This window comes from Furipterus horrens, unplaced genomic scaffold, assembly GCF_987537825.1.
Source record: "Furipterus horrens unplaced genomic scaffold, mFurHor1.1.pri manual_scaffold_5, whole genome shotgun sequence".
NCBI classification, from domain to species: Eukaryota; Metazoa; Chordata; class Mammalia; order Chiroptera; family Furipteridae; genus Furipterus; species Furipterus horrens.
Genome location: NW_028327175.1, coordinates 199917364 through 199944774, shown reverse-complemented (window position 1 = coordinate 199944774; position 27411 = coordinate 199917364). Strand labels below are relative to the sequence as shown.

At 52.2% G+C, this 27411-nt stretch overlaps 1 protein-coding gene across 2 annotated transcripts in view; it reads left to right on the top strand.

Moving 5' to 3' along the window:
* The first annotated feature begins 7138 nt into the window (after window positions 1–7138).
* PLPP4 (phospholipid phosphatase 4) overlaps window positions 7139–27411 on the top strand; it is a 102223-nt gene continuing 81950 nt past the window's right edge. For both annotated transcript variants that reach the window (XM_090279585.1, XM_090279586.1), the window contains exon 1: window positions 7139–7241. In XM_090279585.1, coding sequence (XP_090135711.1) covers window positions 7186–7241 — 56 coding nt within the window. In that variant the 5' untranslated portion in view covers window positions 7139–7185. The remainder of the gene's footprint in view (window positions 7242–27411) is intronic.

Below are 27411 nucleotides of genomic sequence, written 5' to 3'. Positions count from 1 at the left end.
GAAATAATGTTACCCACTTAGTTAACATTACTGTAAAGACTGAGGCTGAAATTTGGTGGAGTGATGAAGGGCAGAGGTTTTGAAGTCAGATAGCTCCAGGTTCGAGTGCCGAATGTGTAGTTTATTAGAGGCCACTACGGGCTGGTCATTTCGTCTCTCTGAGCCTCCTTTCCTCATCTGTCTAATGGGGGTTGGAATAGTACCGCTATCCCGAGGTGGGTGTGAGGCTCACGGGAGTTGATGTAGGCACGGTGCCTGGCCCACTGGTCTGCGGGCTGTCACTGAAATCGGTGGGGAACAGGAGAGTCCCAGCCACTGTTACTACCTCGCCCGTACCCTGGGCATGCACCAGCTCTTGCGCACAGTGTCCCCGCCTCCCGCTGCAAACACGTGCAGCTCTTTGCTGGGGGCTTTCTCTGGTCGTCCTCTGCTTGGCCGTAGCCCGGGGAAGGCAGCAGCGCCCGTTATGTGCTGAGCTCCCCAGGGGTGCCTCTCCGCTACTGACTGACAGTAGGTGGCGGACAAGACCCTGGCTTCTGGGTAGGGGACAGGGGTGGCTCTGAGACGCTCCCTCTGGGGTTGCCTGGTGGGACTGCCCACAGTGGTCGCCGGTCGGTCGATGATGGCCTTGCGTTGGCTTTCCTCCCTTCCCTGTCCCACTTCCTCCCTGTCCTGCAGGACTCCCTGGGGTCACTTCCTAAAGAAGCTACAAGCACTCAGTCCCTGTCTTAGGAGTGGCCTCTAGAGGACCCCAATCTGAGCACGGTTACAACTGCTAGGTGCTGCCTTGTTTCCCCCCCACTTACTTCTGTATGTTGCTTGCATTACACGGGAAAGAAAGTCTTTTTTCAGACGCAGGAACACAGCGACAAATACATGAGCTTTATGACTTCCCTTTGCTATCAGTCTTCAGTTAAGCTTCCAGAAGCATGAGAGATGGGTGGCAATTGTTTTCAGAACCAAATCATTAACAAGCTCTAATAACCATTTGTTGGGAAAGGTCATCGAGAGGACGCGACAGCCGGGTGACCCACAAGCTGGACCTGAGCAGTGGGAGGCTCCTCCTCCTCCCCTGTCCTTAAAATGTCCACTCTGCCCATCAGGGATGCGGCCTTGAGAGTCAGGTCCTGTTGAGACCACCTGGGCAGTACGTGTGACTAAACCCCACTGAGGCCTCTAAAGAAACTTCTAAGATTCTGGTGGGGAGGGGGCAGGGGCGGAGACCGACCTGTCTTGCAGGGCCCAGGACAAGCCTCCTCTGTAACTTCCTTTGCGTATAAACCTGTCACCTGCCGACCGGAGTGACCCTGTCTCTTTCTTGTATCCCTCCTTTCTTGCCACCCATTTGGGGGCCCCCGTTCCAAAATTCCATCCAGAAAGCTCCTCAGGTTATAAACCAACACGGCTTCCATCCCAGAAACCGTACGCAAGCAGGAAGCAGCAGGATTTTCTGAGAAAAGCAAAGCCTGCCCGCAGCACGCGCGGCCCTCTCCGTGGGACACAGCACGGTCTGTGCGCTGCCGCTGCCTGAGCGCTCCCCTGCCCGGGCACAGCTGACTGTCGCCAAGGGACATGCGCACACATGGGGCAGCCAGCGGTGCCCTCGTCTGTGCATCTGGTGCACAGAAATGGCAGAGGCTGGAATTTTTAAAATAACCAGCGCAGAGGGCAGCGCCCACGATCACGACCCACAAAAACGGGCTTCCGTGGCTGCACCGGTTCGCGCACTGGCCGTCTTCGAAGCGCCAAGGCTTCGTGTGCGGCTCGGCAGGCGCGTGCTCCTGGGTTTGTTTTGTTTTGTTGAGTTTTTACAGATTTTGAAATGGTTGAAATATATGTTAAAACTGCAGCCCCCGGAGCAGAGCCAGATGTGAACCCACCATGTGCCGGCACCCGGCCTGCAGAAATGCCAGCCGCCCTCCCTCGTCCTCAGTACCTGCTGCCCGCCTCCCAGGCCCAGGCCGTGTGCCGTGCCCGGCGATCAGCGCTTCAGTGCCCCGTCTCACTGGGTGACCCCAGTGCTCCCCAGGGCACTACCATCACCATTTTATAGAGACCGAAGCACAGGGAGGTTAGGTCACCGGCCCAAGGTCACACAGAGAAGGAGGGGCAGAGTGCGGGTTCAAACCTAGGTCTGCCCGACTCCAGAGGCCCCATCGAGACCACACCCCGATGGACATCAGTGCAGAGCACATGGTCTTCCTCTGTCACTCCACAAATTTATTCACTGTCCCTAACAGCACAGATGAGGAAAGGCTGAAAGTGAGAGCCTTCTCTTCTCAAAATAGGGTGTCTTTTTGTCTGTATAATGCTGATAAAAACTGGTGACGAACCATGTACAACCACGTTCTTTATTTTTACAACGAGCCGATTGGGGTGTAGAATATAGAGCGTCTGTCTCCCGCGCCTGTCCCACTCCCGCTAATTTTCATCTTTGCCAATAATCCTTTGGAACTTCACGTGTCTGCAATTAAAACAGCGCGCTCGTTGCTTGTATAGGTCTATTCCTTTTGGGGTGTTTCTGGTTACTGACCAGTGGCTGATCCACTCACCTGCCCACCGCTCTCAGCAGCCCCTGCTTTGGAGATGGCTCTTAGTGATGGCTGCCCTACCCGGGGGCCCACTGGACCTTGGCCTATTATTAATCCTCTGCGTCAGCTCCAGGACAGAAGCGAAGAAAATCTCCTGGGCTGTTGGCATCTCCATTTTGCCTTTTCCCTGCGTAGATTAAGGATGTTGTTGGTGTTTAGATCTGATGATCATGAACTTGAAAGGGAGGGAGGGCTGTTACTTTACTACGTGAACAAAGGCCGGGAAGAGGGTGATATGGCACCCATTCTCATTAGCACCCTTTGCATGGACAAGGGGAACATGGGGCGACTGTCACTTACTACTCAAGTGTCAGAGCATCTTGTGTCTTGGAAAGTTACAAAACAGACCAGGGAATTAACTAAGGAGAGGAGCTTCAGGTAAAATGGGAACCTGCTGGCTTTGTCCTGGTGACATCACTCTGTCCTCTTGTCCTTCCCTGACAATTCCTGGTCACACATATGATCACCGGAGGCCGAGGAAAGAGTGAGGCACTGTGGAGTGGAATACTATTCGACAGCTGAAGGATGGATAGAAGAGCCTTGCTCAACTCTTCTGCCAGTGTCGGTACCATGTAATGTAGCCCTTAGTCATGAGCTTCTTGCTTTTCTAACTAAACTCCGGCAGCATCTATACTTCCTGGGTCTCCCACATGCCCCTCAACGGTGCTTGGCACGTGGGAGATACTTGGCAAACACTCTGTAATTGATCTAATAGATTTCAGTGGCCCAATCAGGTCTCAGAGAAGGAAGAAAATCCCAAACTGACGTCACCACAGCCAGGACTGCAGTGGTTTGTATAGCTGGGAGGTCCTAGTGCTATACAGCAGCTTCAGGCACGGCTCGCCTCATCCAATGTCAGTGGGGTCTGATTCCTCTGAATTTTATCTCTGTTTTCATCCACACGAGCTTAATTTTGTGTGATGCCAGCTTTCTGAGAGTCAGATAAATATTATGTACCCTCATATCAGAAAAGTACCCGAAACTTTACAAACAATTTTGGGGGTTTTACACACTCCCTAAAATCCTGGCATTATACATTCTCCATGGTTGGAAAACTCCCGAACTTTGGGAGTCATAGTTGGAGAAGCAGGCTAATAGAAAGTCAGAGAAGGCAAACTTGATTCCCAGGAGGGAGGCAATTTTACAATGCATGTCTCACAAGACTGTACACTGATCAGTTAATAGGTTTCGAAGTCCGGAGGCCTGTCTATTGGAAATCCAGAGGCCTGCTGGTCACTGGCAGTGGTGTTTGGGGCCACCGTGCCTGGGCGTGTATCCATTTATCACTCCGAACACACTGTACCCCGCAGTAGGCCCTTCTTAATCTCCTCGAGGGAAAATAAAGAATGGAAAGATGTTTTTCAGAAGTTGGGCTCCAAGATACAATCTCTCTCTCTCCCTCTATTCACACTTGAGAAACTCATCAATGTCGCCTGCACCGCCGTAGAAAATAACATGTGTTGTCTGTTTTAAAGTCAGGTGGCAAATGGACTTCCAGACAGGTGTTTTAACGGGGACAGACACAGCTGCTAGATGTTAAGGCCCAACTTTTCTGTGAAATTCTGGTTTGGACAGAGGAAGAGATGAACAAGACAAAATCATGTGATACCATATCTACCAGATTTTCCCAATGCTTGAAGTTCATCCATTTATTTGTTCATATGACAAATAGTAATATTTACTGAGTACCTGCTCTGTGCCAGGTATTTTTCTATGGGACACAGTAGCGATTGTAAAAATAGGTCCTGTCCTAATGGCCATGACCTTCTAGGGAAACCTATGAGTGTGGTGGGCATGTGAAATTTGTCTTCCCCGATACCCACTCATCTTTCTTTTGGTAATAGTACCTGATTTTAGCGTAAGACTTTACCCTCTTTTTATTCTCAATCCTCTTGGTTTGAAGGAGGGTCTGTGATCAAGACTCACTCAATCAGCATAATGGCATCCGTAAACTCCAGCTACAATGGTCCCATCTCCCATCTCCACCTCTCCCTCCATCTGACCCTCAATTTCCATCTCCATTTCCTCTTTTCTCCCCCTCTCCCTCTATCTTCAGCTCCATCCTCATCACCATCTCCCCATCTTTTCAGCTGTAGAATAATGAAAGGGCTATAATGTCGAAGAACAGACATTCAACTTATTCAATCTGGACCCGGGGGTGTAGGCTACAGGCAAGTGTGTTCCTGCTCTAGCAACAACAGCCGATCTCTTCAGAAACGGAGTGAGCAGTGAGATGTGTCCCTGGAGGCGTTCAACAGGACAGATATTTATTGAGACCGTCATGGGAGATACTCATGCACCAGGTTGAATGATGACCTCTTCTGAAATTCCTCTCGCATTGCTGGTGGTTTAGGCATCTCAGCAAGTTCATAGCAGGTAACCCTGGAAAGCATGTGGGTCTTGGTAGGTAAGAGCTACCATTCCGACTTCCTGTCGCCAGCCCACAACAGCAGCTAGGTAGGTGCCAATGAGACACAAAGGGTAACCTCTGGAAATGAGGTTATAAGAAATTGTTCCAAGGTTGTCTTCTCCAAAGGTGGCTTTGGCCTTTGAAAATAGCAGAAGTCTGGGCAATGTGGTGTCATCCTTCCCGGACAATACTGTTTGGGGATTTTAAAAACTCCAGCAGCAGGGCCATGACGATGCAGGGATGAAAGTGACTTCTGTGACAGGCCATAAGCTCCACGTGAACCGTGAGAGCTTTTCACAATGTGGCCCTTGGAGGGTGTGTGCAGCTGCGAAGGCACTGGGGACGGCGCCACGTAGCTGGGTGTCCACCTTCTGAAGTGGTTTTTCAAAGGTCAGTCTCACACTTGCCAGGTACGGTGCTCATTCTGTCCAGGCCAGGGGCAGACATGTTTCCTAGGTCTCTTCCGAGAGAGTGTCTCCGAGGCTTCTAGAACCTCTGAGCCCTGCTTCCTTCACTAGAGAACACATCACAGTCCATGGGAGTCGCGAAGGCCCAGCAGGGACTGCCGGGCTGGGCACCTGGGTGCTGTCGTGCTGTGACTGGGTCCCTTTACTGAACCTAAGGCTGTCTCTCCTCCAACGCCCCGGCTCGGTCGGAAACTCCCTGTCCCGCAGAGGTTTCAGGACCGTGGCAGAACCAATCTATCCAGGACACCGTATTTTGTCTGGAGAGATGGGAGGCGGCTCATCTCTCTAGTGGAGAAGAGCCCAGAGTTCCTGTTCCCTGTGCCTTTTATTGAGAAAGGTGTGCATGGGAGATACAAGGTCAAGAGTCATAAATCATCAATAAGCTTTCAGGCGCTTGGGTTACAGCTGACAGTTACTGATTACTGATATCAGTATAGAGAACACGGGGACCAGTCTGCGTCCCGGTCTATTAAACATCTTGTCGCTGCGCTGGCATTAGGTGCAAGGCTTCATACACTCTTTGCTACAGATTGTTTACAGGTAGCTCAGAGAGAAGAAAAGCAGAGCAAGCTCTAAGGCATAATAAGCATTCTTGAAACCCAGTTCCCATGGGAACCCCCTGAGCGGCCTTCGGTCCGTCTGCCTCACAGCCTTCCGGTTTTCCGTTGAGACTTAAAGGTCTCCCTGGGAGGTCCCCTACACCTGTCTTTACTGCTTCACTCCTCTGTCAATGCATTTATCAGCTGGGGCAGCAACATGGCGCTTCTGGAAGGTTCTGTGATTTGGCACATGTCACAGCTGGACAGCAGCTAGAACCAGCCACCTCCAAACCCATGGGATGGCCGCCTGCTTTGTGGCATTTGTGATGCCGGTTGTGCCATCTTCAGTTCCTTTCACGGGGAGCAAAGCTTGTCTGTCCTTAAGAGGGACCTGCCTTAATGATAAACGATTCTGTGAGAGAGGCCACAGGCTATTCTGCCCCATCCCCAGGGGCCACCAGGCGCTGCGGCGTGGCGAGCAGCCGGGCTCCCCTTTGCCTTCAGTCTGGGCCAGGGCTCGCCTGGTTGGCTCTTCTCGAGGGCCAAACGAATCCCGTGAGTGTCTCGGGGAAACTTCCTAGTGGGGAAAATTTAGGTTGGAAGGGCAGGGAGGACAGAAAACGGAAGGGAGGAGCTCTGCTCAGCATGAAGAGCGGGTGCCAGGGTTGCCTTGAGTCCCAGAGAACCCCTAAAGCGTCCTATACTACATGCCCACGTGCGAGCGGGTGCCAGGGAGCGAAGCCGAGGGACCGCAGGCAAAGCCCCAGCGAGCGCGCTGCCCAGGGGCCGCCCACTGGCGAGGAGTGGGAGAGCGCGCAGGGGCGGCGGCGGGGCTTCCCCAACCCGGCCGCGGAGGCTGCGCTCGGCGCGCGGGAGTCGGGAGTTCCAGGGGTGCCGATCGCTCGGCGCGGGGGCGCGGGGACGCGGGACCCGGGACCCGGAGCGTCGGGCAAGCTCCCTAGGCGTCCCCGAGCCTGGGGGCCCGAGGCGGGAGGCTGGGGTTGAGCCCTCCCCGCCGGCGCCCGCCCCCGCCCGGTGCCCGCCTCCCGCCCCCGCCCGCGGCCTGGAGCGCGCCTCCCTTGCAGCCCCGGGTCTGGCGAGCCGGCATCGGCCGAGCCGCGAGAGCCGCGGAGAGCAGCAGCCGCCGCCGCCTACGCGGGATCCGCTCCGGCTGCACCATGCGCGAGCTGGCCATCGAGATAGGGGTCCGAGCCCTGCTCTTCGGGGTGTTCGTGTAAGTAGTGGCGCGCCGCGGGCAGGGGAGCACGGACGCGGGGACCCACGCACCGAGCATCTCTGCGCCCCAACTTTGTTGGCGCCAACGGGTCCTGCGGGGGCCCGGATTCCAGGTACCAGCTCCGCTCGGTGCCCGGGAATTGCCCTGGGGGACCGGAGGAGACCCTCCTGGTCTCCTTCCAGCGAACCTCCGCGCGGAGGGAGCTGCGTGCGCGTGTCTGAGACCTGCTCCCGCCACCGCCGCCAGGCGGGGGAGCGGATCCGGCCGCCGCTCGGGTCCCTTCGCCTGCGCCCTTCGCTGGCTCTGCACTTGCCCGGGATTCAGGGCTCTCCCCTGGAGGCAAACGCGCACCCTTCTCGCGCCGTCGGGAAGTTTCTACCATGTTAGTTTCCGAGCCCTGCGTGGGCATTCTTAGCGCCTGGCTCGTCTCGCATTGCCCCCCGCCGTCCCCAGGGCCAGGCTCGGTGTCCTTCCGTGCCCCGGGCTTCAACGCCCTGGGTCCTGGTGCACCTTCTCCCGGGAGGTGTTTGCGGTACTTGTCTGGCTGGAGAACTGTTGCTAAGGAGGCGCGGAAAGTCGGGGGCCCGCAGCCCGGGGCGTGGGCTCCCTACGCCCGGAGCTCTGTGCCGAGTCCTTGTCCGCTTAGGGTGCGGGCCGGGGCGGGGGCCCTTCTGAGGCGACGGCGAAATGTCCCCCGTGGCTCCGAACATCGGAACATCCGGTACCTGAAATGAGATCCGTGGAGAGAGGAGGGTGAGCTTTGGCACGGGCTCTCTCGGACATGTGGGTGCCCCTGGGCTCGCTCCCGGCCGCCTCCCTGAGCCCCAGCAGCAGCGAGCTGTCGCGTCTCCGCCTGCCTGACCCAAGCCCAGGACACCAGCTCAGACGCACCCCACAGTCCCTGGATCTCCTGTCACCCAGGCGCTCGCAGCGGCCCTCCGCCCAGCACGGGGGTCAGGCTCTCTTCCCTCTGCCCATGGCTGTTTTCTGATACATTGTAAACGTTAAAGTTGCTCGAACTTTCTGGATTTGCCAGGTTGTTTTTGCTTGTTTGTTTTTCTGAGAAGCCCACGGAGCCATCCCAAATGAGAGGCCCCTCCTTGGATCTCTGCCTGGAACCCAGAGTCCCTGATGGCAGGGGGCAGGGGGTGAGAGGACTTCTGTTCTGGGCAGGCCCGGGCGGACGCGCACATGGAAGGAAATGCCCTTCCTTGCAGGTGTTCCTTTACCAGGGGTGAGATTCCCCCAGCGTTTAGGCACACGGTCAGAAAGAGCCGTGAGCTCCCCCGGATGCAGGCGTGCCCGCTGTCCGCTTCCCCCAACACTAGTGTTGTTCTGTGGGAACACGGACCCAGGAGAACCTCAGTGGGTCTGGGTGTGTTTGGGAACACGGAAAGCACTTTTCCCTCTTCTCACTCTCGTTTTTCTCCCGTTGGAATAGACGTTAAGACTAGTGATTGCCGTGTGAGCTGATGGGGGTGGTTTCCAAAGGACAGATAGGCCGAGCCTCATTACATTATAATGTGATGGAAAGGATCAGGTGTTCAAGGCTCGCAGAATTTAACATTTTGGGGCGCCCGTGAGGGATGCCGAAGGAGGGTGAGCTCCGAGCCTGCCTGGTTTGATTGCTGCCTGGAATTCTCAGATTAAGAAAGGGTCCAATCATATTTGTATTGTTTTCCGATGTTCCTTTGAATTTCCTCAAACATTTATGAGACGTTTACAAATCTATAACGGTCTGTGTAGTGGGTTTGAAAATTTGATAATTATTGTTCATGTGCTCCTTGCGTCCTCCTCGGGTGTTATATAAACACCAGACAGCCAGTTTATATTCTTTCTCCAAACTTTTCCTGTTGCTAATTACTTAATGGGGGTTCTGCTCTTACCCAAAGGGAAACACTTGGGCACTGATGGCATTTTTGGCCAATTCTCTGGTTTCATATCAAATTGGAAATATTAGCACTGTGTCAACTCGCAGCTCCTTCACCTGCAAAGACCAGCTTTGGTACGGCGCTGGGGACTCCCCGTGTGGCGATCTTGAAAGTGCAGACCTATTATGATCCGGCAGATGATGATTTCCAGAAGGACAGGCTCAGAGTGCACAGATACGGACGACTCTCCCTTTACCTGCTCAGATAGGCTCCTGGTGAGGTGACAGAGGCTGACTTTTTTTGGGGGGGGGAAGTTTTATTCTTCCTTTTGCCAGTGTTTGTCTGATGGCAGGGCTCAGTGACTCGTACTCCCCTCTGCTCATGAAGATGGTGGTCTCAGCCGCAGAGCCTCACCTGGGTAGGTCTGGAAAGTGGAATCCAATTTCTCCACTGCTGGGTCCAGTCCGGCTGATCTAATTCATCCGGCTCTGCTTGGTATTTCTATCCTGTGTATCTCCCAGGATAAGAGAATGGTCTCATTGTGGGGCGGGGTGGGGGTGGGGTGGGGTGGGATATCTTTGCTGAAACGTTATCTGTGGATGCACCTGTTCTCTGACTGTATTTGTTCTGCGTGAGGGCAGGACTCTCACCACGTGCTCCTGTAGCTTCCAAGTTAGCGCTAATGAAGTGCGTTGGGGACCCACAGCTAGTAGGGATGAAAGCTTCCCCGGGTCCCTTACGGAACCAGTTCTCGGTTCGTAGACCAGACTTGGGTGATTCAGGAGCCTAGGGAGGTGCCCTCCAGGCAGCCCCACAGATGGCTCAGGAGGTGCCCAGGCCTTTGGACAGTCCTGCAGTCCTGCCTAGGAACCTCAAATCCCTGGGAAGAAAAATAGGAACGAGCAGCGTGCATCAGAGCCGGCACAGGAAGTTTCACTGAACCGGAAGTGAATTGGTTCGAGGAATGCAGTGTTTAGGAAAAACCAAAGTACAGTGTGTAGTGTTGAGGCTGCATCTGTCACTGTGAAGCTTGTGGGTCCGGAGGCACCTTGGTTCGCTCTCACGTGTGGACCCCGGGCAGAGCGGAGCGCAGGAACTCAGTGGCTTCCTCCAGGCAGTGGCCTTCCAGCGTTCCAGGGGAGATTCTGTGAGCATTTCTGCAGACGCTCAAGCCAGCACTGGACCTTGCTGAGCAAGCCCAGTGGGGGAACTAGATGTCCCTCTAGTTCTAAAATCACCCTCTTAGGATGACACCTCAACTGTGTGTGTGTGTGTGTGTCGGGGGGTGGCAGTTGTGGTTCCCCTCAAAGAGATGGGATTTGGACATGTTACAGATTCTGAGGCGTCTTAGGTCTTTGGCTCCCAGAGGGGCAAGCTGTGGTAAGCAAATTGCTGGTAAGAACATAAACGGTTGTGTTGTGTGGTTGTTGGCGGGTCCCCTTCTCTCACGGCCATTGGCCGTCGCCCTCCAGGATCAGTTAATTGGGAAAACCCTTCATTCATCAGCGCTGCAGAAAGGATCCTGGAAAGATGACGATCTGACTCGGGGAAGGTGATCTGCCTGCTTCACTTGTGAGCAGGAGGTCCTCAGTCCCTCCCTCTGTCCCTCAGTCCCTCCTTTGTCCTCTCTCTGCCCCCCCGCGGCTGCTGGTGGCTCCTCTCTGGGATGCCCCTCCAGGGGCTGTGGGTCTGCTCAGGATGCCTGGTGGTTCCGGTAATGATGTTTGTCTCGCCTCCGATCAATGCCACGTCCTTTTCGGAGTGCTTCCTGGGTAGGAGGCCTGGGCGGGTGCTGGGGCTGATGCTCCCAGGCTTGTAGCGCAAGCACCCGGCAGGTCACTGTTTGTGATTCTCCCCAGTGCAGTTGCGAGCTTTGAAAGTTTTGCCTCCACACATTTCTCTCTTATCATTTACTCAGTTGACAGCTGCTTATTTGGCACTGCCTCGATGCCTGCCCTCGTAATGCTTATTTTCTTTCCCTTTTATTAGTAAACTTTGGTTGGTGTCATTCCAGATAGACATGGGGAAGCTTGGTGCTCTGGCTGGTCCAGGTGACTTGCTTAGGGGCACTGGCTGTCAGGTGGGTTTTTGGAACGCTGACAGTAACTCACAGATCTTTCGTTATTGCCCCTGAGAGTCCCGTCCGGGACTCCAGGCAGGGGCGATTCGGGCAGTTGGAGCCAAGTGCTCAGTTCACTGAGAAGGAGAGATTAATTAGGGATGAGAAGGCAGAGGCAGGTGCCTGCCCAGGAAGGCTGCCCAGAGCTGGCATCTCACCTGAGTCTTCAGCATCGAGTGACAGGTATAGAGGGCCTGGCCCAAGAGCAGTTCTTCAGACGCAGCAAAGACCTGGAGGCCTGGATGCACATTTTGGGTAGGGATTGGGTCATGAGGTGTGGCCTCAGCACAGTGTGCGTTTGGGGGTGGGGGCGGGGGATGGTAGGAGTGGCAGGAAATGAGCCCGAATGTGATGGTCTCTGTGCTCTGCTGGGAAGTGTGGGTGCACTCCCTGGTGCACTGACTGGGGAGCCCTGGGCGGTTGGAAACAAAAGCACGCGCTCAGACTCCCTTGGGCACGTAGGCCCCCTTTGCTTTTGTGAGTGACATCGCACCCCCCGGGGCCCCTCTGGGAGCTGAGCTTTGTTCTGCTCAGGGTGCATTTGGGCGGCTGCCTTGCTGTTGGGCTCCGGACGATCTGCCGTTGGGCAGCGGCGGCCAGGTCTGCACCGGGACCCCCTGGCCTTCCTCGCATTCCCGGCCAGGCCTTGGCACGAGCGCGGTCCGGGCCTTGTGGTCGGGGCCTCAGGCTTCACGCTGCGTCCCCGATGATCATCTTTACAGGCCCCTGAGTGTTCTGCATCCGCCCAGAGCAAGGCTTCTAGCTCTCACTGACCTGAACCGCATATGACCGGCGTCCCAGGAATCTACATTTTTGACCGGTGGCCCTCCGTGCACCACGTTTGGGAGCCCCTGATGTGCAATCTGTATCTTCTTGTGGCCAAGGGTCTCCTCTGGATCTTCTCTCCTTTCTGGCCACACAGGAGACCACCCGCCCCAAACCCCTGCTTTTAGGTGGGGCCACGCGGAACATGGGTGGAATGACAGGGGCCACCTCCAGGCTGAGGCAGCATAAATCCCCTTGGTGGCCTGTCACTGTCCTCCATGGGTGGCAAGCGTGAGGCTGTGTGTTGAGATGACAAGCTGCAGGACAGCTGCCCTGGAGCATCACGCTATTGGAAGCGGACTCGGCGGGAGAAGAAGAAACCTATGTTAGCTGCGGTTTGGCGTTGGTTAGCTGTGGGGCATGAGTCTATTCTATGTGACCAACACACCTGCAGTGACTTCGCTCCCTCCCTGGAAGTGAAGACTTGTGTGGGGCAGAGCGGGGTAATGAATGGCCATGGGCTTGAGAGCTGGGCAGGTCTGTGTCACCAATGAGCAAGTTGTCTAAAATCTCAGCCTCAGTTTTCCCACGTGGGAAATGGGCATAATTCTTACTTCATTGGCTTTTCTTAGATCAGGTGTGCCTGTGTGGTACACGTGACAAGAAGATGCCTTCTCCCCACTCTCGGGAGTCCCTGTCACGGACACGTATTGTCTCTCAGGATGGCAGTGCACATCGTGGTCACAACCGTGGCCTTTGCTGCTGGGGCTTGGGGCCTGGTTTGGCCTCTCATTAGCCGTGTGAGCCTTTCGGAAAGCGTTTATCCAGCCTCGGTCTTGGTTCCCTCGTTTGTTCAGTGGGACTAGTAACCATGCTCATGTAGGCCAGGCTTGCAAGGATTAGAGCGCATTCAGCTCACTCTGTGCTCAACAAATTGTAACGTTATTATTGTTTTACTGTTACCATTTTATTAAGATGAATTCATAATGTGTAGTAAAGGGAAACGCCATAGATCGCTAGTGACGTTCTTATTACAGATGATTTACTACAGGATTTCTATCACATAATAAACCCCTTTAAATATATTTTAACTGATGGCTCTTAGCCCCCAAAGTAAGGTATGTCACTTGCCACGAGGCCGTTCAGTGGGCCAAGCCCCCAGGTAGCAGCGTGGGTGGCTTGACATCTGATTTAGGGGTGGTCTCAGCCCTGCACTGTCTCGATAATGACTTAAATTGCTGGCCATTTACAACAGTGATTCCAGGACATCGAAGCCGGAGAGTTAGTTGTTAGCATAAGCGCCTTCGATGGTGCAGAAGGACAGGCCGTGTCCCCATACAGAGCGCTGTGAGGTGCCCGGGGCGCGAGTTCTTCCCATCAGCACCTCTGCACCCCCAGCTGATGAGTGCTGGGCCGGGTGGGCCGAGTGCTTCCCCCTCCCTGTCATCTCAGACACGGACCACCCCTCTGTTTGAAATATTATTTGCCACTGTAAAATGAGTCGGCTGTGCCCCGAATTCTGCGACATGATTAGGGTTTTCCACAGGGAGATACAATGCTTCTTACACTATGAAAGGGAATCATTGGCTTCATACCTTGTGAGTAACGTTATCTCAATTACTTATAAAGAGTATGCCTTTTATGACTCACCCAAGGCTCATAAAATCTCTGCACCTCTATTTTTTATGATAGTTTTTTTTTTAATATGAAAATCATCTTAGTAATATCGCTCCTTTAAGAAATATAATCTAGGTGTCCAGCGGATGAATTGGTTCTCAGCGAGGAGGGGAATTCAGGCAGGACCTTGGCTGGCAGTGTGTCCTCATCATTCACCTAAAGGCACAGAGGTGTTAGGGGCTGGGGGGGGGGGGAGGGGAGGAGTGATGCCCGGAATGAGCAGGCAGCAGAGAGGAGCGGGGACTGTGGAAACCAGGACTGGCTTCATCACTGTCTTTCAATATGTGACAGTGAAAAATTGTCCCGCCGAGGGGAGGGCCTGGTTGCTGTCCTGTCTCCACCAAGGAGAAAGGGGCAGGGAAGAGGGGCAGAAGCTGCAGGAGCATTTGGGGCATTTTCAGAAAAGTACGGTCTGCCGATCAGTGCTAGATGTTTCTTTCTCCTTCACCAGCAGGTTTTAAAAATGGGTTTTTCTTGAAATATCAATTTAAACCACATGAAATTGCTGGTCTTTGACAGTTTTGACCTAAAAGAAAAGGGGAATTTCATTTAGTTCAACCTAAAAGTAACAGATGCACAGAAAAGTCCACGATTCATAATTGCGTGGCTGCCCAGAGTACCCCTCACCCACCGAGCCCCGTCCTCCACCCCAGGGAGTCCCCCCCACCCCAAATTCTAACGCCGTTTTTGAAATCTGCGAAAGTGGACTCAGACAATGTGGAGTGTTTGGTGTGACATTCTTTTTTGGCCGGGCGTGTTCTGTGATTCACCCACGTTGTGTGTAGTTGTAGTTTGTTAATTTCCATCGCATGCCTGTACGTCTGTTTATTTACTCATTTTACTCTTTATGGGTAACGGTGTTATTTATTGTTTTTGGCTACTAAGCAAAATGCTACCGTTGTTTCTTGGTGAATGTACAATATTTGGAATTTCTGTTGGGTGTATACGTAGGAGTGGAAATGCTGGCTTATTTATCTCAGGTTTTTTAAAGAAAAATTTGGCTTCTCGCTGTCCAGGCTAATTCAAAAAGGGAGATCTGGCCTGCACGCTGCTCTCATCTCGATCAGCTACTTCGTATACAGCACGTGGTGGCCCTGGTGCGTGGCACGTGGAGTGGGGTCCCTACTTGGCAAGAGGGCAGTCCGCTCCAGGGCTTTGGAGTGAAGTCCTGACCGCCGATTATAAAACCGTGCCTCATAACCTCATTGTTTATACAAGCTTCCTGGTCTGGGTCACGTATCACATCCAGGGAGGCCGTACAGATGAAGTGGTGTCGTGTGTCACAGGTGCCCAGTACGCAGCTGGCCCGTGGCAGGTGTTAAAGCCGGTCGCCTCCCCCCGTCTGCCCTCCCCCCTGTGAGAAGGCACAGATACAGGTCACTTAAAGGACTCCTGGTACCACAATGTAACGAGCAGAGGGCAGCTCTCAGTACTGCGGGAGAGCTGAGCCTGGAACTAGGAGTTAGGAAGTTTGGGGCAGGCAGCCTGAAGAATTTCCACGTTGCCACGGGGAAGAGAAAGGGCCCATGCGTTTTTACGTGTGGGTATCTTTTAACTCACCTGCATCTCCACCTTGGGGGGTGGGAGGGAGGGAGGCGGAGGAAGGAAAGGATGCACCGTAGATGATTGGATCTTCCCAGCCCCCAGGAGGGGGTACCGTTGTCCTGGTTTACAGAGTTACGAGTTAACGCCCCTCGTATACGGAGAGCCCTTACCGGTCAATCAGACCAGAGAAGGGCTCTTCAGTAGAAAAATGGGCGGTTCAGGAGAACAGGGAACTAGCAAAACTATGCATAACTATACGCTTTAAATCTGTGATTTCCATAGCAGCGCAGGTGCGCACCTGAGGACACCAGAATAACACTGACTGTGAGTTAGCCCAAGCTTCTGTGCGCTGCGATGAGAAGAATATGCAGCCATGGAAGTTAATTATGCAGATGAGCTGCGAAGCTCTCTGTCACTGTTAAAGGATAAGGAGCAAGTTACAGACGTGGACATAATGCTGCTTTGAGCTGGTGAGGTAAATAATCCAGTGAATGAGGGTCTGTTTCTGTAACAAAAATGTCAATGAAGGTACCCCCAAAAATCTTAATGGTGGATTTTCAAGCCAATGGAATTTTGTAATATTTGCACTATACAACAATATATCTCAGACAGCTACCTGAAATATGTCTGATTTGAGCAGATATTAGAAAGGTTTACACAAAAGTGAATGTAATGGGAATGAATGTGTAATCCCTCCCTTAAATTTTTGTTAAGATTATAAAATAGTTGTAAAAATTAGAACAATACAGTAAGTAAGGCTCTCTGAACTCCTGTCCCTCTCTCTGCCAGTTCTGTTCTGGTCACTTGCTAAAGTTCAACTTCCAACACACATTTCTATACGATAGAAAAGAAACTGGAAGCACAGTTTATTTGTGGTTTAACACTTTTAAACCCCATTGGTCTTGGAGATATTTTCTATCTGTATTAATCTACCTGATCTTTTTTACTGGCTGCGTGGTGTTCCACTGTATTAACTTATTCGTGGAATTGTAGGGTATTTCCCTTTTTTGCTATAATGAACAATATTGCAGTTTTGCATACATTGTAGTGCATATGTTAAAGTATTGGTGGGATAAGTTTTTGCAAATGAAATTTGGTCAAAGGCCACGTGTATTTTATATTCTTGTGCTCACTGCCAAATTGTCCGCCCAAAGGCCTATGCTCTCACTCCACCCATGGCGCGAAGGTGTCTTTATTTTTGGACATCCCCGCCCATGCTGGGCATCATTAATGTTTATTTTATATTTACACCATGGGAGGGATGCTATAACATGCGCATCCTTTCACTCGTATATTGGCAATTTGTATTTTTAAGTGAAATATTCCCTTTTATTCATGCTTCTATTGGATCTTCAGATTTAGAGTGCTTTCTGCTTTAAAGATAGGAATCTTCTACTTTTCAAATATTTTCTCCCTGTCTATGGCTGACTTACATTTCTTCGCAATTCCTATCATTGTGCATGTTTTAATTTTATGTAGTTAAATCTATTGGTCTTTTCCTTTGTGGTTTCAGAATTTCTGTTCATTTGGAAAGTCCTTTCTCATCTAAAATAGAAAGATTTTCTGTATTGTCTAGTGTTTTATACTGTTGTTCTTTAATTTTAATTCTTTAGTTATAAGAATTTTTAAAATTTATGGAGTGAAGTAGGGGATTTACTTTTTTTTTCTGCATATGGGTTGTCCATTATTAAAAGAGACATTGTTTTCTCTGTAACATCTTTATCAGATACAAGCTTTCATACATCCATGGCATGGCAAGCGAATTTTGTTCCGACTGTCTGTTTGCTCGGTGGTAACTCAGTATAACATTGTTTAAAATACTCTGGAACGATCGATGTATTTTTTATTGTTGACACTCTTACAGTTCTCCCCTGTGCCCCTCCCCCCCGGCCTTTACCACGCGGTTGTCTGTGTCCATGGGCTATGCATGTATGCGTACATGTTCTTTGGCTAATCTCTTCAGGTGCCCCCCCCTCCCCCTGAGATCTGTCAATCATGTCCCATCTCGGGTACAAAGGGTTGAATTTTACCAGGGGCATGGATACGTGGAGCAAACTCACAGTTCAGGATAACATTTGAATTATTAGAGTTTCGAGTATATTTAGATCTCTGAAGGGAAGGGGGGGCCCCTTGTCCCTGGGGAGGAGCATGGCACAGTGGGGACAGCCGCAGGCCCCAGAGCCGATGTCTGGCTTCAAGATGCTGATCTGCTGTTGACCGGCTCTGGGAACTTGGGCAGGCTGCGTTATCTCCGTGCATCAGCCCTCTTTCTTAAATATGGGGATAACGACAGAGCTGACGTGGCTTCATTGTACTGAGGTCAGAGACGACGGCTTGTGTGATTTCCGTGTTTTATTACTTATGGTGTTCTGTATGGCCACAGCGTCATTTTTTTTGTAAATTTATGTAGTTTGAACATAATGAGTAGTTTGGAGACTTCAAAACTCTAAATATACTGAATCAAGTCAGCTGCTGTGCTAGTCAAATCTTCTATATTCTCACTATTTAAAGATTTTAATTTGTAATTTTTAATGTGAAGATATGCGACCTCTGCCAAGCTAGGGTAATTAAAGCATTCACTTTTTCGGGAAATAATTAAGATGTTGTCTCATTTCTGCCAACTTACTCTGTTTTCTTTTGGTGGTGCTTCATTTTAGTATTTTTTTCTTCTTGGTTTAACCGAATAGTTAAAAAAAATTGTTTTTGCAAATGAAATTTATTTCATTTAGTGATGATTTGGAAGTCAAAAAGTCCTGTGTCTATGTTTCCAGTTAATGTTCTCAGATTTTGTCTCCTTCTGATGAAACTTTTATCATTATGAAGGTTTCATTCTTTGTGTTCAAGATATTCCTTATCTTGAATTCTACTTTAATATTAATACATAGCTATATTATCTTTCCTGAGATTAATGTTTGCACAGAATATATTTTTCCATCTTTTTACTTTCAACTTTATTTTCATGTTTAATTGATGTCTCTTATAAGTAGCATTTGGTTTTACCTTTTAATCTTAGCTGGTCTGGCCAATCTCTGCCATTTAATTGGAGTGGGTCAGTCATTTACAGTTCATCAATTATTGATACGGTTGAGTTCAAGACCGAGAAAAGGATCAAGGAAAACCTCATTCAAAGTGGAGTTGGGAAGCTCCGAAAGGGGGTTTCTCATGCAGGTACCACTCATGGAAGCTTACTTTAAAATTTGGGCAAGAAGAAGCTTACTTTCCAACCCCAGCAGCAGGAAGGAAGATTTTTTCCTTGCCCAGCAACAGCCCAGCCAATGAGAAGCGGCCACCCTCAGCAGAGGAGAAGCCACTGAGACTCTGGGCTGTCACTCCCCTCCAAAGGGGTTTTGGGCGCAGCTGCCCTTCCCGGCTTCCTCCTTTCTGTCTAAAAATCAATCCTGTCCGCCTTTGTGCCTCGCACTTCCCTGTGGTCTGCCATGGTTTGCGTGCCGCGAATTGTATCTCCTCTGCTATTCCCAAGTAAACTCATTCTTGCTGGTAAAATAACTGGCTGTTTTAGTTTTAAAGCTGACAGGTCCACCACCTTGTTGTTTTCTGTTTGTCCCACCTGATGTTTTTTGTTCCTCTTTTTTCTATCTTAGAATAATCAAGTACTTGTTCATATTCCGCTTTTCTTTATTAGCAGAAAGTCCTTTTCTGCTAATTCCAGCGCTAGGTAATCAATGATTCTGTTTTTTTTTTTTTTCTTTCTGTTGAGTATGGCTCCCATCCCTTGCGTGTATAGTAATGTTTTATTGTGCATTGGGCATTGTGCGTCGTATGTTGTATAGATTCTGGATAGTGATGGTCCTCTGACGAGGGTTGAGTTGTGTTCTTGCATGCAGAACCTTGCACGGGTCACCTTAATCCCCGGAACCTTGGTTCCGGGCTAGGTTTGCACATGTCTGTTTTGTTTTTCGCTTTGATCCGAGGGTGTTTCCTTTAGTCCTGGGTTGTGTTTTTTACTCCTAAGTTTTGGCCCTACGGCGAGAAATTCCTACTTCAGACTCTACCCCCTAGCATGTGCTTTTCCGTGATGTCTTGTATGAACATGTCATCTCGGAATATAATGCTGATGGGATAGAATACAGTATATAATACTGTTGATGGAGGCACATAGCAGCCCCACCTTTATCCTTTTTTAAGATGGAAATACTTGGTTCCTGGATGCATTGTGCTTTAATTCAGTCTTGCGGACCAATGGAAGGATCTTCAGTCATGTAATGACAACATATTAAATTGAACTTTCAAATTATGAGCACTTTACTTACAAAAAGCCACATGAAACAGAGATGCTTTGCCTTTTTTTTTTTTTTTGATGTAAAAGACTTACTGTTTGCTCAAAGTGGAAAACTGGGGTTGTTTGGCTCCACAGATGGCGATGATGATGATGGGGAGGAGGAGGAGGAGGATTGTCATGATGGTGATGTTGACAATGATGATAATAACACTAATAAGTAATATTGCTCTAAGACAATGAATTCCTCAAATCTTCCAAAGACTCTCGGGTTAGGAAATTTATAATTCACATTTTTGGGTGAGAACCCCGAGGCTGAGAGAGGGCAACAAGCGTGCCCCGTGTCACCCCGTTAGTGAGCGAGATGAAAGTGCTTTCAGCGGGAATTTTAAATTGTGTGTTTTATGTTTACATGTGTGGGTACGTTTTACATCAGGGAGGGGACGGGCAGTGAGGCTTCCTGATAATTAAGTGGCCCTGACAGTGTCAGTGAAATCTGGACCTGACAGGGATCGACACACGCAGAGCAAGCGGCACGTTCACGTCTTACCAGAGGCATCATCGAAAGAATTGCATTATCCCCCACGTATGATCGGGGTGAGTCTCTAGGCACCCCCCTTTCACTTTCCTCTTTTACTTCATTTTTATAAACAGAGGACCTTACTTGGATCCTCCTCATTGTTCGGTGGCCGGGCTGAGCCTAGAACCCCGGTCCCTTGACTCTCGGCCCCCTGGGCTGCCGTAGCGTGACTTCTGCTCCTAATAGGGCACGGGTCCCGCACATCGGGCTGGTCCTCTCCCTGGCCTGCTGGGATCGTTTGAATCTCGATGGCCCCTGTGAGGCAGCTAGTCAGGATGGCTGCCTTCTAGCAAAACAAACGCTTTCTCCAAAGGAAGTTCTTCGGCCAACATCACCCCATGTCCCCCACCCCTTCCGGTTTTGGGTAAGCTCCGGACACCTGATGGGCAGCGTGGTGACTGGAACGAACAGTGCTGCGTAAGGTATTTGGCAGCTGCTAAGAAAGCCAGCTTCAGTGTTCTTATCACAAGAAAATGGCGGCTGTGTGACGTGACAGAGGCGTTGCCAGTGCTGGGTCGGAGCCATTTTGCAACGTGTGAGTGTGTCAGACCGACAGCTGTGCTCCACAATCATGTGCGGTGTCAGCTACATCCCAGTAAAGCTGGCAGAAGGAAGTCCTGACTGTCCCTGCCCATGTGCTGCTCATCACACTCCTGGGGGACCTCTGCCTGCCCAGCGAGCACAAGGTGACGAACGCGCCGCCCCGCGGGGTAGTGTGCTCGCCTCCACACGACCTCCGTGCTGTGACGTGTCCTGCGGACGTTAGGTACCAGGAAAGGGGAGGAGACCTCAAGTTCAGGGACACGTTTCTCCCGTCTGGACCAGCTTTAACAGCCGGAGGGCACCACAGCCACACTGGGAATACTTGCGTTTTGGGCTGCGTACCTGTGGCTCTTGGGTTCAGTGCCCCTGTCCTGGGAGCAGAAGTGGGGGGCAGAGTCCACGTACCTCACTTAAGGTCGTTCCAGCTTCCTGCCTGTTCCTTTGCTCCTCAGCCTCAGCTGTGCACCGACCGTGTGCCCTCACGCCGGCTGCTGTGCCGGGCCGTGGGGACACAGAGGTGAGCGATGCCACGTGCCTGCCTCCCTCGCCGAGGCCGTGTCGCTGGCAGACAGCAGGGTCCTTGGAGCTCGCGACGCAGCCAGGCCAGTCGTGGTGGCGTGGGGAGTTGCCAGGAGTTAGGGGGGCGTGGTAGGGCTGGGGCTGACGTGGAAGAACGGCCGTGCCCAGCGTGGGAGCAGCCTCGCCTGGGCTCTGCGGGAGCCTCCTCTCTGTAGACCTTGCCATTGGCGCTGCAGCGCCTGGGCCTGCCCTGCTCCAGGAATAAAGGCAGCTTCTCTCTCTGAGTGCTTGCTCTGTGCCAGGTGACGCTCTGGTGCTTCGTGGGCAGTTAGCTCGTCGGATCCTCGCGGCCCCACGGTGATGTTCCTGCCTCACGTCGCGGGTGGGGGAACCCAGAGGCAGGGAGGGAAGGGAGTGGTCTGTCCCCGGTCGTGTGCCAGGAGGTGGTGGAGGTAGCACTGGAGTCCTGCCTGGCTTTGGTGTTGCTTTGCTCCCATTGTGCCGTTGTTGCAGCTGCGGGCGTGGGGGGACAGCTTTGCCCTGAGCCTCCTGCCCACCGCGCTTGGCATGGATCTTGGTCATAACAAACTTACAGTCATATGTGGTCGCGGCTAGTGCTGAGGATCCCAGGATCTGAACAGACTGCCCGGCATCAAACTCTGCCTCCGCCTCTGCGTGGGTTCCTCCGTTTATGAGGCCGCACGTGGGGATAAGAGCAGTGCCTCCGGGGACCGGTTGGGGGTAAACGTGGGCAGGCAGCGGGCGTGCCACAGGCGTGAGCTATTGTCATCACCTTCGTGGCTGCTTCTCTGAAAATCCCCCTGGCCTTCTCTTCGTCCTGCCTTCAGAGCAGAAGGTTGTCTTCTCTCCCCGTCTCCCAATGGTCCCCTGTCCCCTGACCTTGTCTTGTCCGCAAGAGCCACTTGTTTAGGAGAATGATCTGTTTTAGGCCATGGTCCTCACTGTTTCTTTCCAGAACAAGGGGCGCCGCTCTCTGCTGACAGCAGGTGTGGTGGGGAACCGGGGCCGGCCTCGGAGCAGCGAGCAGGAAGAGCCTCAGGAGCCTCGCAAGAGGCTCAGCTAATGGTCTGTGTCCGTGATGCCAGAGGTGTGGATCCCGGCTGCGTTTCCCTCTCTAGGGTGTGGGCCGTCTGCTCTGAGTGAATCCAGGGAAACTGTTCTCAGAAGTCTCCCCGCTGCCGCGTCAGCACTTAGAGTTCTTGCTGGAGGTTTTTGTTTTTGTTCTCAGAGCATCTAAAGGTATGTCAAATACGTTTTGGGTGCAATTCAATTATTTCAGGCTTGAAAAAGAAGGAGAATAGAAAAGAACTCTGTGAAGGCTGTGTTCCCGAAAGGAGTGTTCTTAGTGTCAGTTTCTTTGTTGGTTTCTGAGGGGTTTTGAAAACCACGCTGGGATGTTCTGCTGGGTGTGCTGGAAACCATGAGCCTCCATGGGAAGTCAGAAAGCAGGCCTTGCTCTGGCCGGAGCTGGGTTCGATTTCGCGGTGCACGGAGCCAAGTCTAAGGACAGATCAATGTCAGGTGCAGATAGGTCCCAGTGTAGGTTCTCTTGCGGCCTGGGGTCATGAAAGCATTTGCCCCACGTCACTATGTGCTGCTAGAGAGGAGAGCCCTTGACTTCTGCGTTCCCCGCTCTCCCTTCCATCCCCCGTATGTTCCTGGCACACAGTACGTGCCCGGGAAACGCAGAGTGAAGGAGGGAGCTGCAGCGCGGTGACCTCGGAGCACACCTCTGCCTGTTGGAGGAAGGAGCTGTTCCAGCTGGGGTCGCCTGGGCCCGCGTGCAGGAAGACAGGGCTCAAGGCTTGCAAGACGTACAGAGGAGCTCGGAGGAGAAGTTGCAGGAAGGCGAGGGTCCCCCAAGGAAGAGAACTTTCATCCCCCACGAGAAATGCAATGAAGACAATGCCGGGTGCTATGTTGAGATAGCCTTGGGTTTGCCACGCTGTCAGCTCCCTGGTAAGGGAAGGGAGACCCCTGGGCTGCCCACCGTGGGCTATGCCTGTCCCGTGCAGGGTGGGACGTAGCAGGGAGGTGGTGAAGGTGACCGCGGGGGCGCATGGCCATGTGTGTTTGGTTAAATGTCCAGACAGACCCCATAGTTTGCAAGGTCTCCGTCCCCCTTAGATCCCCTGCCCTCAGCTGACTGTCCACAGCCTTCTCAGGTGGGGTCATTAGTGGGGAGTCAGGGCCACGTCCCCAGGCGCAGGCCCCATGCCCCGTTACTTGCATGTCTTCCCAGGGTGTGAGCTGTTTCCTGTGGCTGCATTTCCTCTTCTGCAAGGACAGAAGTTATATTTGCTAGAATTCTTTTCTTTTCTTTTAAATAAGTGATCTTTTTAAATCATGAAAAATATATAGGCTCAGTGCGGGAAACTTATGCAATACAAAGAGGAACATTGAAAAAAAATGGAATTACTTAGGATCCGATAAACCAGAGAAAACCACAGTTAACATTTCAGTTTGTATTCTTTTGGGTGAACCCTCCCCACCCCCCATAATGCATAACACTTTCCCTGCACACAAAGTGTGCCTCATCTGAGATAAAATGTTGCAGGCTGCCTTTTTTCACTTGGGATTGCACCCTCACCACCTTTATATGCCAAAAACGTTTTCCCCAACTTGATTTTTTTAAGTGGTGTAGGGCAACAGAACATGCTCCCCCCAGATATGCCACTTGGGCATAAAAGACTATTTTGAGTTGAGGGGAACTGAGAGGAGGCAGTTGCAGAAAAGGCCCCCTGCCTTCTCACTCGTTGTCTAAAACCACGTCATGTAGTTTCAGGAGTGACCCTCCTCCCCTGTCTGTGAGCAAGGGCAGCGGTGCGACACGGACACCGTTGCATCCCGTCAGCTTGGAGGAATCTACGTGCCAAACGTGACGACTAGCCTTCTGTATTGTTAGTTTCCTCCCAAGTTTGCAGCTCTAGGACACCCCCAGCTCCTTCCACGGGCCCTGTTATTATTCACAAATTATTGTTCTTTATTGGGGGCGCTGCATAAGCTGGAGTTCTAAGCCACCACTGTGAGTTCTTCATTTCCTCTTGCGTGTCTTCCATGTACACAGGAGGTACGTATACCGGTTAATACACTTTGTTCTCCTGTTAATCTGTCTCCTGTGATCGCGGGCCCCGCTGAGCGCTCAGAAGGGCAGAGGGAAATTCTGTTTTCCTTCCCTGTAGCGGCACCGCAGGCCAGGAAATGAAGGCAGATACTTTCATACAACCAGCCCACGGGTGTGGGACATAAGGAGGCTGTCTCTGGCTTTTGGTTGGTGCAGGCGACACTGTGTCAAGCATCCTGACTTATGCACTGGTACGCGCATCTCTGATTATACTCTTAGGCCTAATACTTGGATGAGGAATTTCTGTGACAAAGCATCTTTTTCCCTCTACTTTCACCAAATTGCCCCGAGAAAGGCTGTACCAACGCACATTCCCCGCCGCGTGCAGCGTGCGATCTCACTGGTTCTCCACGCCATTCACGCCCCATGTCTCTGGCTCAGGCAACCTTCACAGAACATTCTGTTCAGCTTCCCGTGCCCCCCCCCCCATTGCATTACTGCAGTTCCTTATTTTATTGTTTCGATAGCACTCATTTTAATTGGAAATGATGCCGTCCGTTACTTATTAGCACTTCTGTTTATTGGCAACCTGCTCAGCAGGTTGGAAGCCCTGGGAGTGCAGGGACCTTGCTTGTTGGGGTCACTGCTGCCCTCGGGGCCTTTGCACTGTTTATACGACACCTGGCCTCCCAGGGTGCAGAACAGGGTTGCTGAGTGAATAAATATTACACTGTTGAGGACACGCATATTCTCCTGCATTTAAAAATAGCGTTATCTTTATTTAAAGGATGCCAAACATAATTTAACCTAGTGCTGGGTCCTCAGGTGGTCCTGGGAGTCCTTTTGGTGCACTGGGGTGTGAGGCCCCCTTCCCATGCACTAATGGAGTTTAATTATTGTGATTTGTGTCTTGCAGCTTAAAGTTTTTCTGTCTTCTCGAAAGGCTACAGCCATATGCATCCCCACTCTGATTTAGAGCTGCTAACCTGCCGAGGCCTTGGAAGGAAGATGTCACCTTGTATACACTATTGTGTGTAAAATAAGAGTTAGCAGGTTTATCTTGAGGGTCTGTATAGCTGTCCTGTTCTAAGCGCTTGAGTGTCCTGCATGCCCAGAGATGGTTCTGATTGCTGGCGGGATGTGCCAGAGGGGTGGTGTGCGTTCATCCCCAAGTTCTAGATTAGTGAGATGTTACATTTCTTGTTACTCAGTCTGTGTCCCCCTTGGGTACCAGGGAAGAGTGCCGTGTGGCTAATGCAGTGGTTGGAGGCTGAGCACAGAGCACCCCGAGAGTGCTGGCCTTGGCTGTGCCCCTGGGGCACAGCTGGGGGAGGCGTGCTGTCTGGGGCCAGGCCTCGGGACCTTGAATCTGACCTCCTCTGTCTGAGGGTTTTATCAGCAACTTGGATAAAGGCATAGAAAGCAGGCTTATCCAATTTGCGAATGATACAAAACCAGCATAGAAGGCTGGTATGTAGCATAATAGAATTAAGATGCCTCAAAACCTTGGCAGGAACGATGGGCCTGCAAGTAACAAGGTAACCCTAACAGGATGACATGGGGGGGTCCTGCCGCGCACCCCTGCAGTGCCAGCGGCCATGGCCAGCGGCGGGGAGGCCTGGCTGGGGGGCTCTTGGTGCACAGCAAGGCCTGCGGGTTTCCTAGGTAGTGATTTTAAAAATTAACTGTGTCTTATATATTATTCACTGCAGTGGGAGCTCCAGATCTAAAGGATGGTAAACTGTCTCGCAGCCCATCCTTCCTGAAGCCCTTCCCCCGACTGTCCCTCTCGCCCACACCCTCATCTCTCTCCTGCTGGTGCTCAGGCCCTGGCGGGGCTCGCTCTTTTTCCGGGGGGCTTTCTCTGAGTCGGCGAGATTGAGTCAGTTTTGCTCCCGTCAGCGCTCAGCTGGGACCCTTCTCCACCATTACGGTGCTCACCAAACGAGGTGGCCCTTACCTGATTGTCTCCTGCTTTGAACGCCGGAATCCTGGACATCAGGAATTGCGTCTGCCTTGTTAGAGACTCTGCCCTGACCAGTGACACCGTGACCAGCACACAGCAGATGCTCAGTGACACCCTGGTTGGTGGCTTCTCCGTTCTCAAAGTATGGAGTGGGGTTCTGGACCCCACATCTTTGGATCTTGTACCCCGCATCGCCACCAGGCAGTGACGGGTTTGCAGACCCTGTCCTGTGGGGAACAGGTGACGGAATTGTAGCCTGGCCATGCTCAGGTGCGGGCTTCCCAGACAGAGAGCTGGGGACCGCGCTGGGGGTTCCAGAGCAGCTCCGGACGTGGCAGGGGACGGGGTCACTGCTCCTTGAACAGAAGAGCTTTAGCGTCACTGAGCTGTCTGACCGCATACAGGCTGCTGGCTTGGCGGGAAGCTCCCATGAGCCTCCCTGCTGAATCGCGGGGAGGGCTTTTCAGTCAGAAAGGGAAGAGCGGAAAGCTACAATGTCACAACCACCGCAGCATCGGCAGCTCGCCCTTCCCGGCCCTCGCTCGGCCTCGGGCGCGTTGTGTCACTGAGTCCCCAGGCCTCCCTCAGGGTTTGGTGCCCCTCTCATCCCCGTTCTGCAGATGAGGACACTGAGACCCTGTTAGCCAGACCCAGCTAGCAAGTAGCTGATGCCTGAAGTTTGTCCCCAGGCGGAGGGCCTCCGCCGCTGTGGCCTTGGTCCTGGGGTTTTGCAGCACCTGCTCCGGGACCTGCTGCGTGTAGGTATTTATTGGCTGTGGACTTGGTGCCTGCCTCGTGAGTCCCTTCTGCCCCCTCCTCTGGTGTCCTTGGGTTGGCATCTGGCCTTTCTCTGCCTCAGTGTGTGACCCGCTGTGGTGGTGGAGACCTCCCGTCCGGGACAGCAAGTGGCTGAGCACGTCCGCGTTGTTGACACACAGATATTGGTCTTCCACGGACCTCCAGATGGGGGTGGGGGTGGGGGAGGGGATGTAGGACCTCACGGACCAGAAGTCGGGCAGCCCTGGGTTCGCGTCTCCGCTGCCACTTCCTGGCGGTGGGACCACCATCCAATCAAGCACTTACTGTCTCTGAACCTCGGCTGTGAAACGTAGAATTAGCCTCCTCTTGTTCTGAAAAGCGCTTGACTCAGGGGTGCCCCTGAGAAAAGGTGGCCGGTGTCCTCACCGGCTTTCAGGTTCTCAGCTCCTGCTGAGCCCGTGCGAAATCTGTTGTCCAGCTAAGCTGAGCATGCCCACGAGG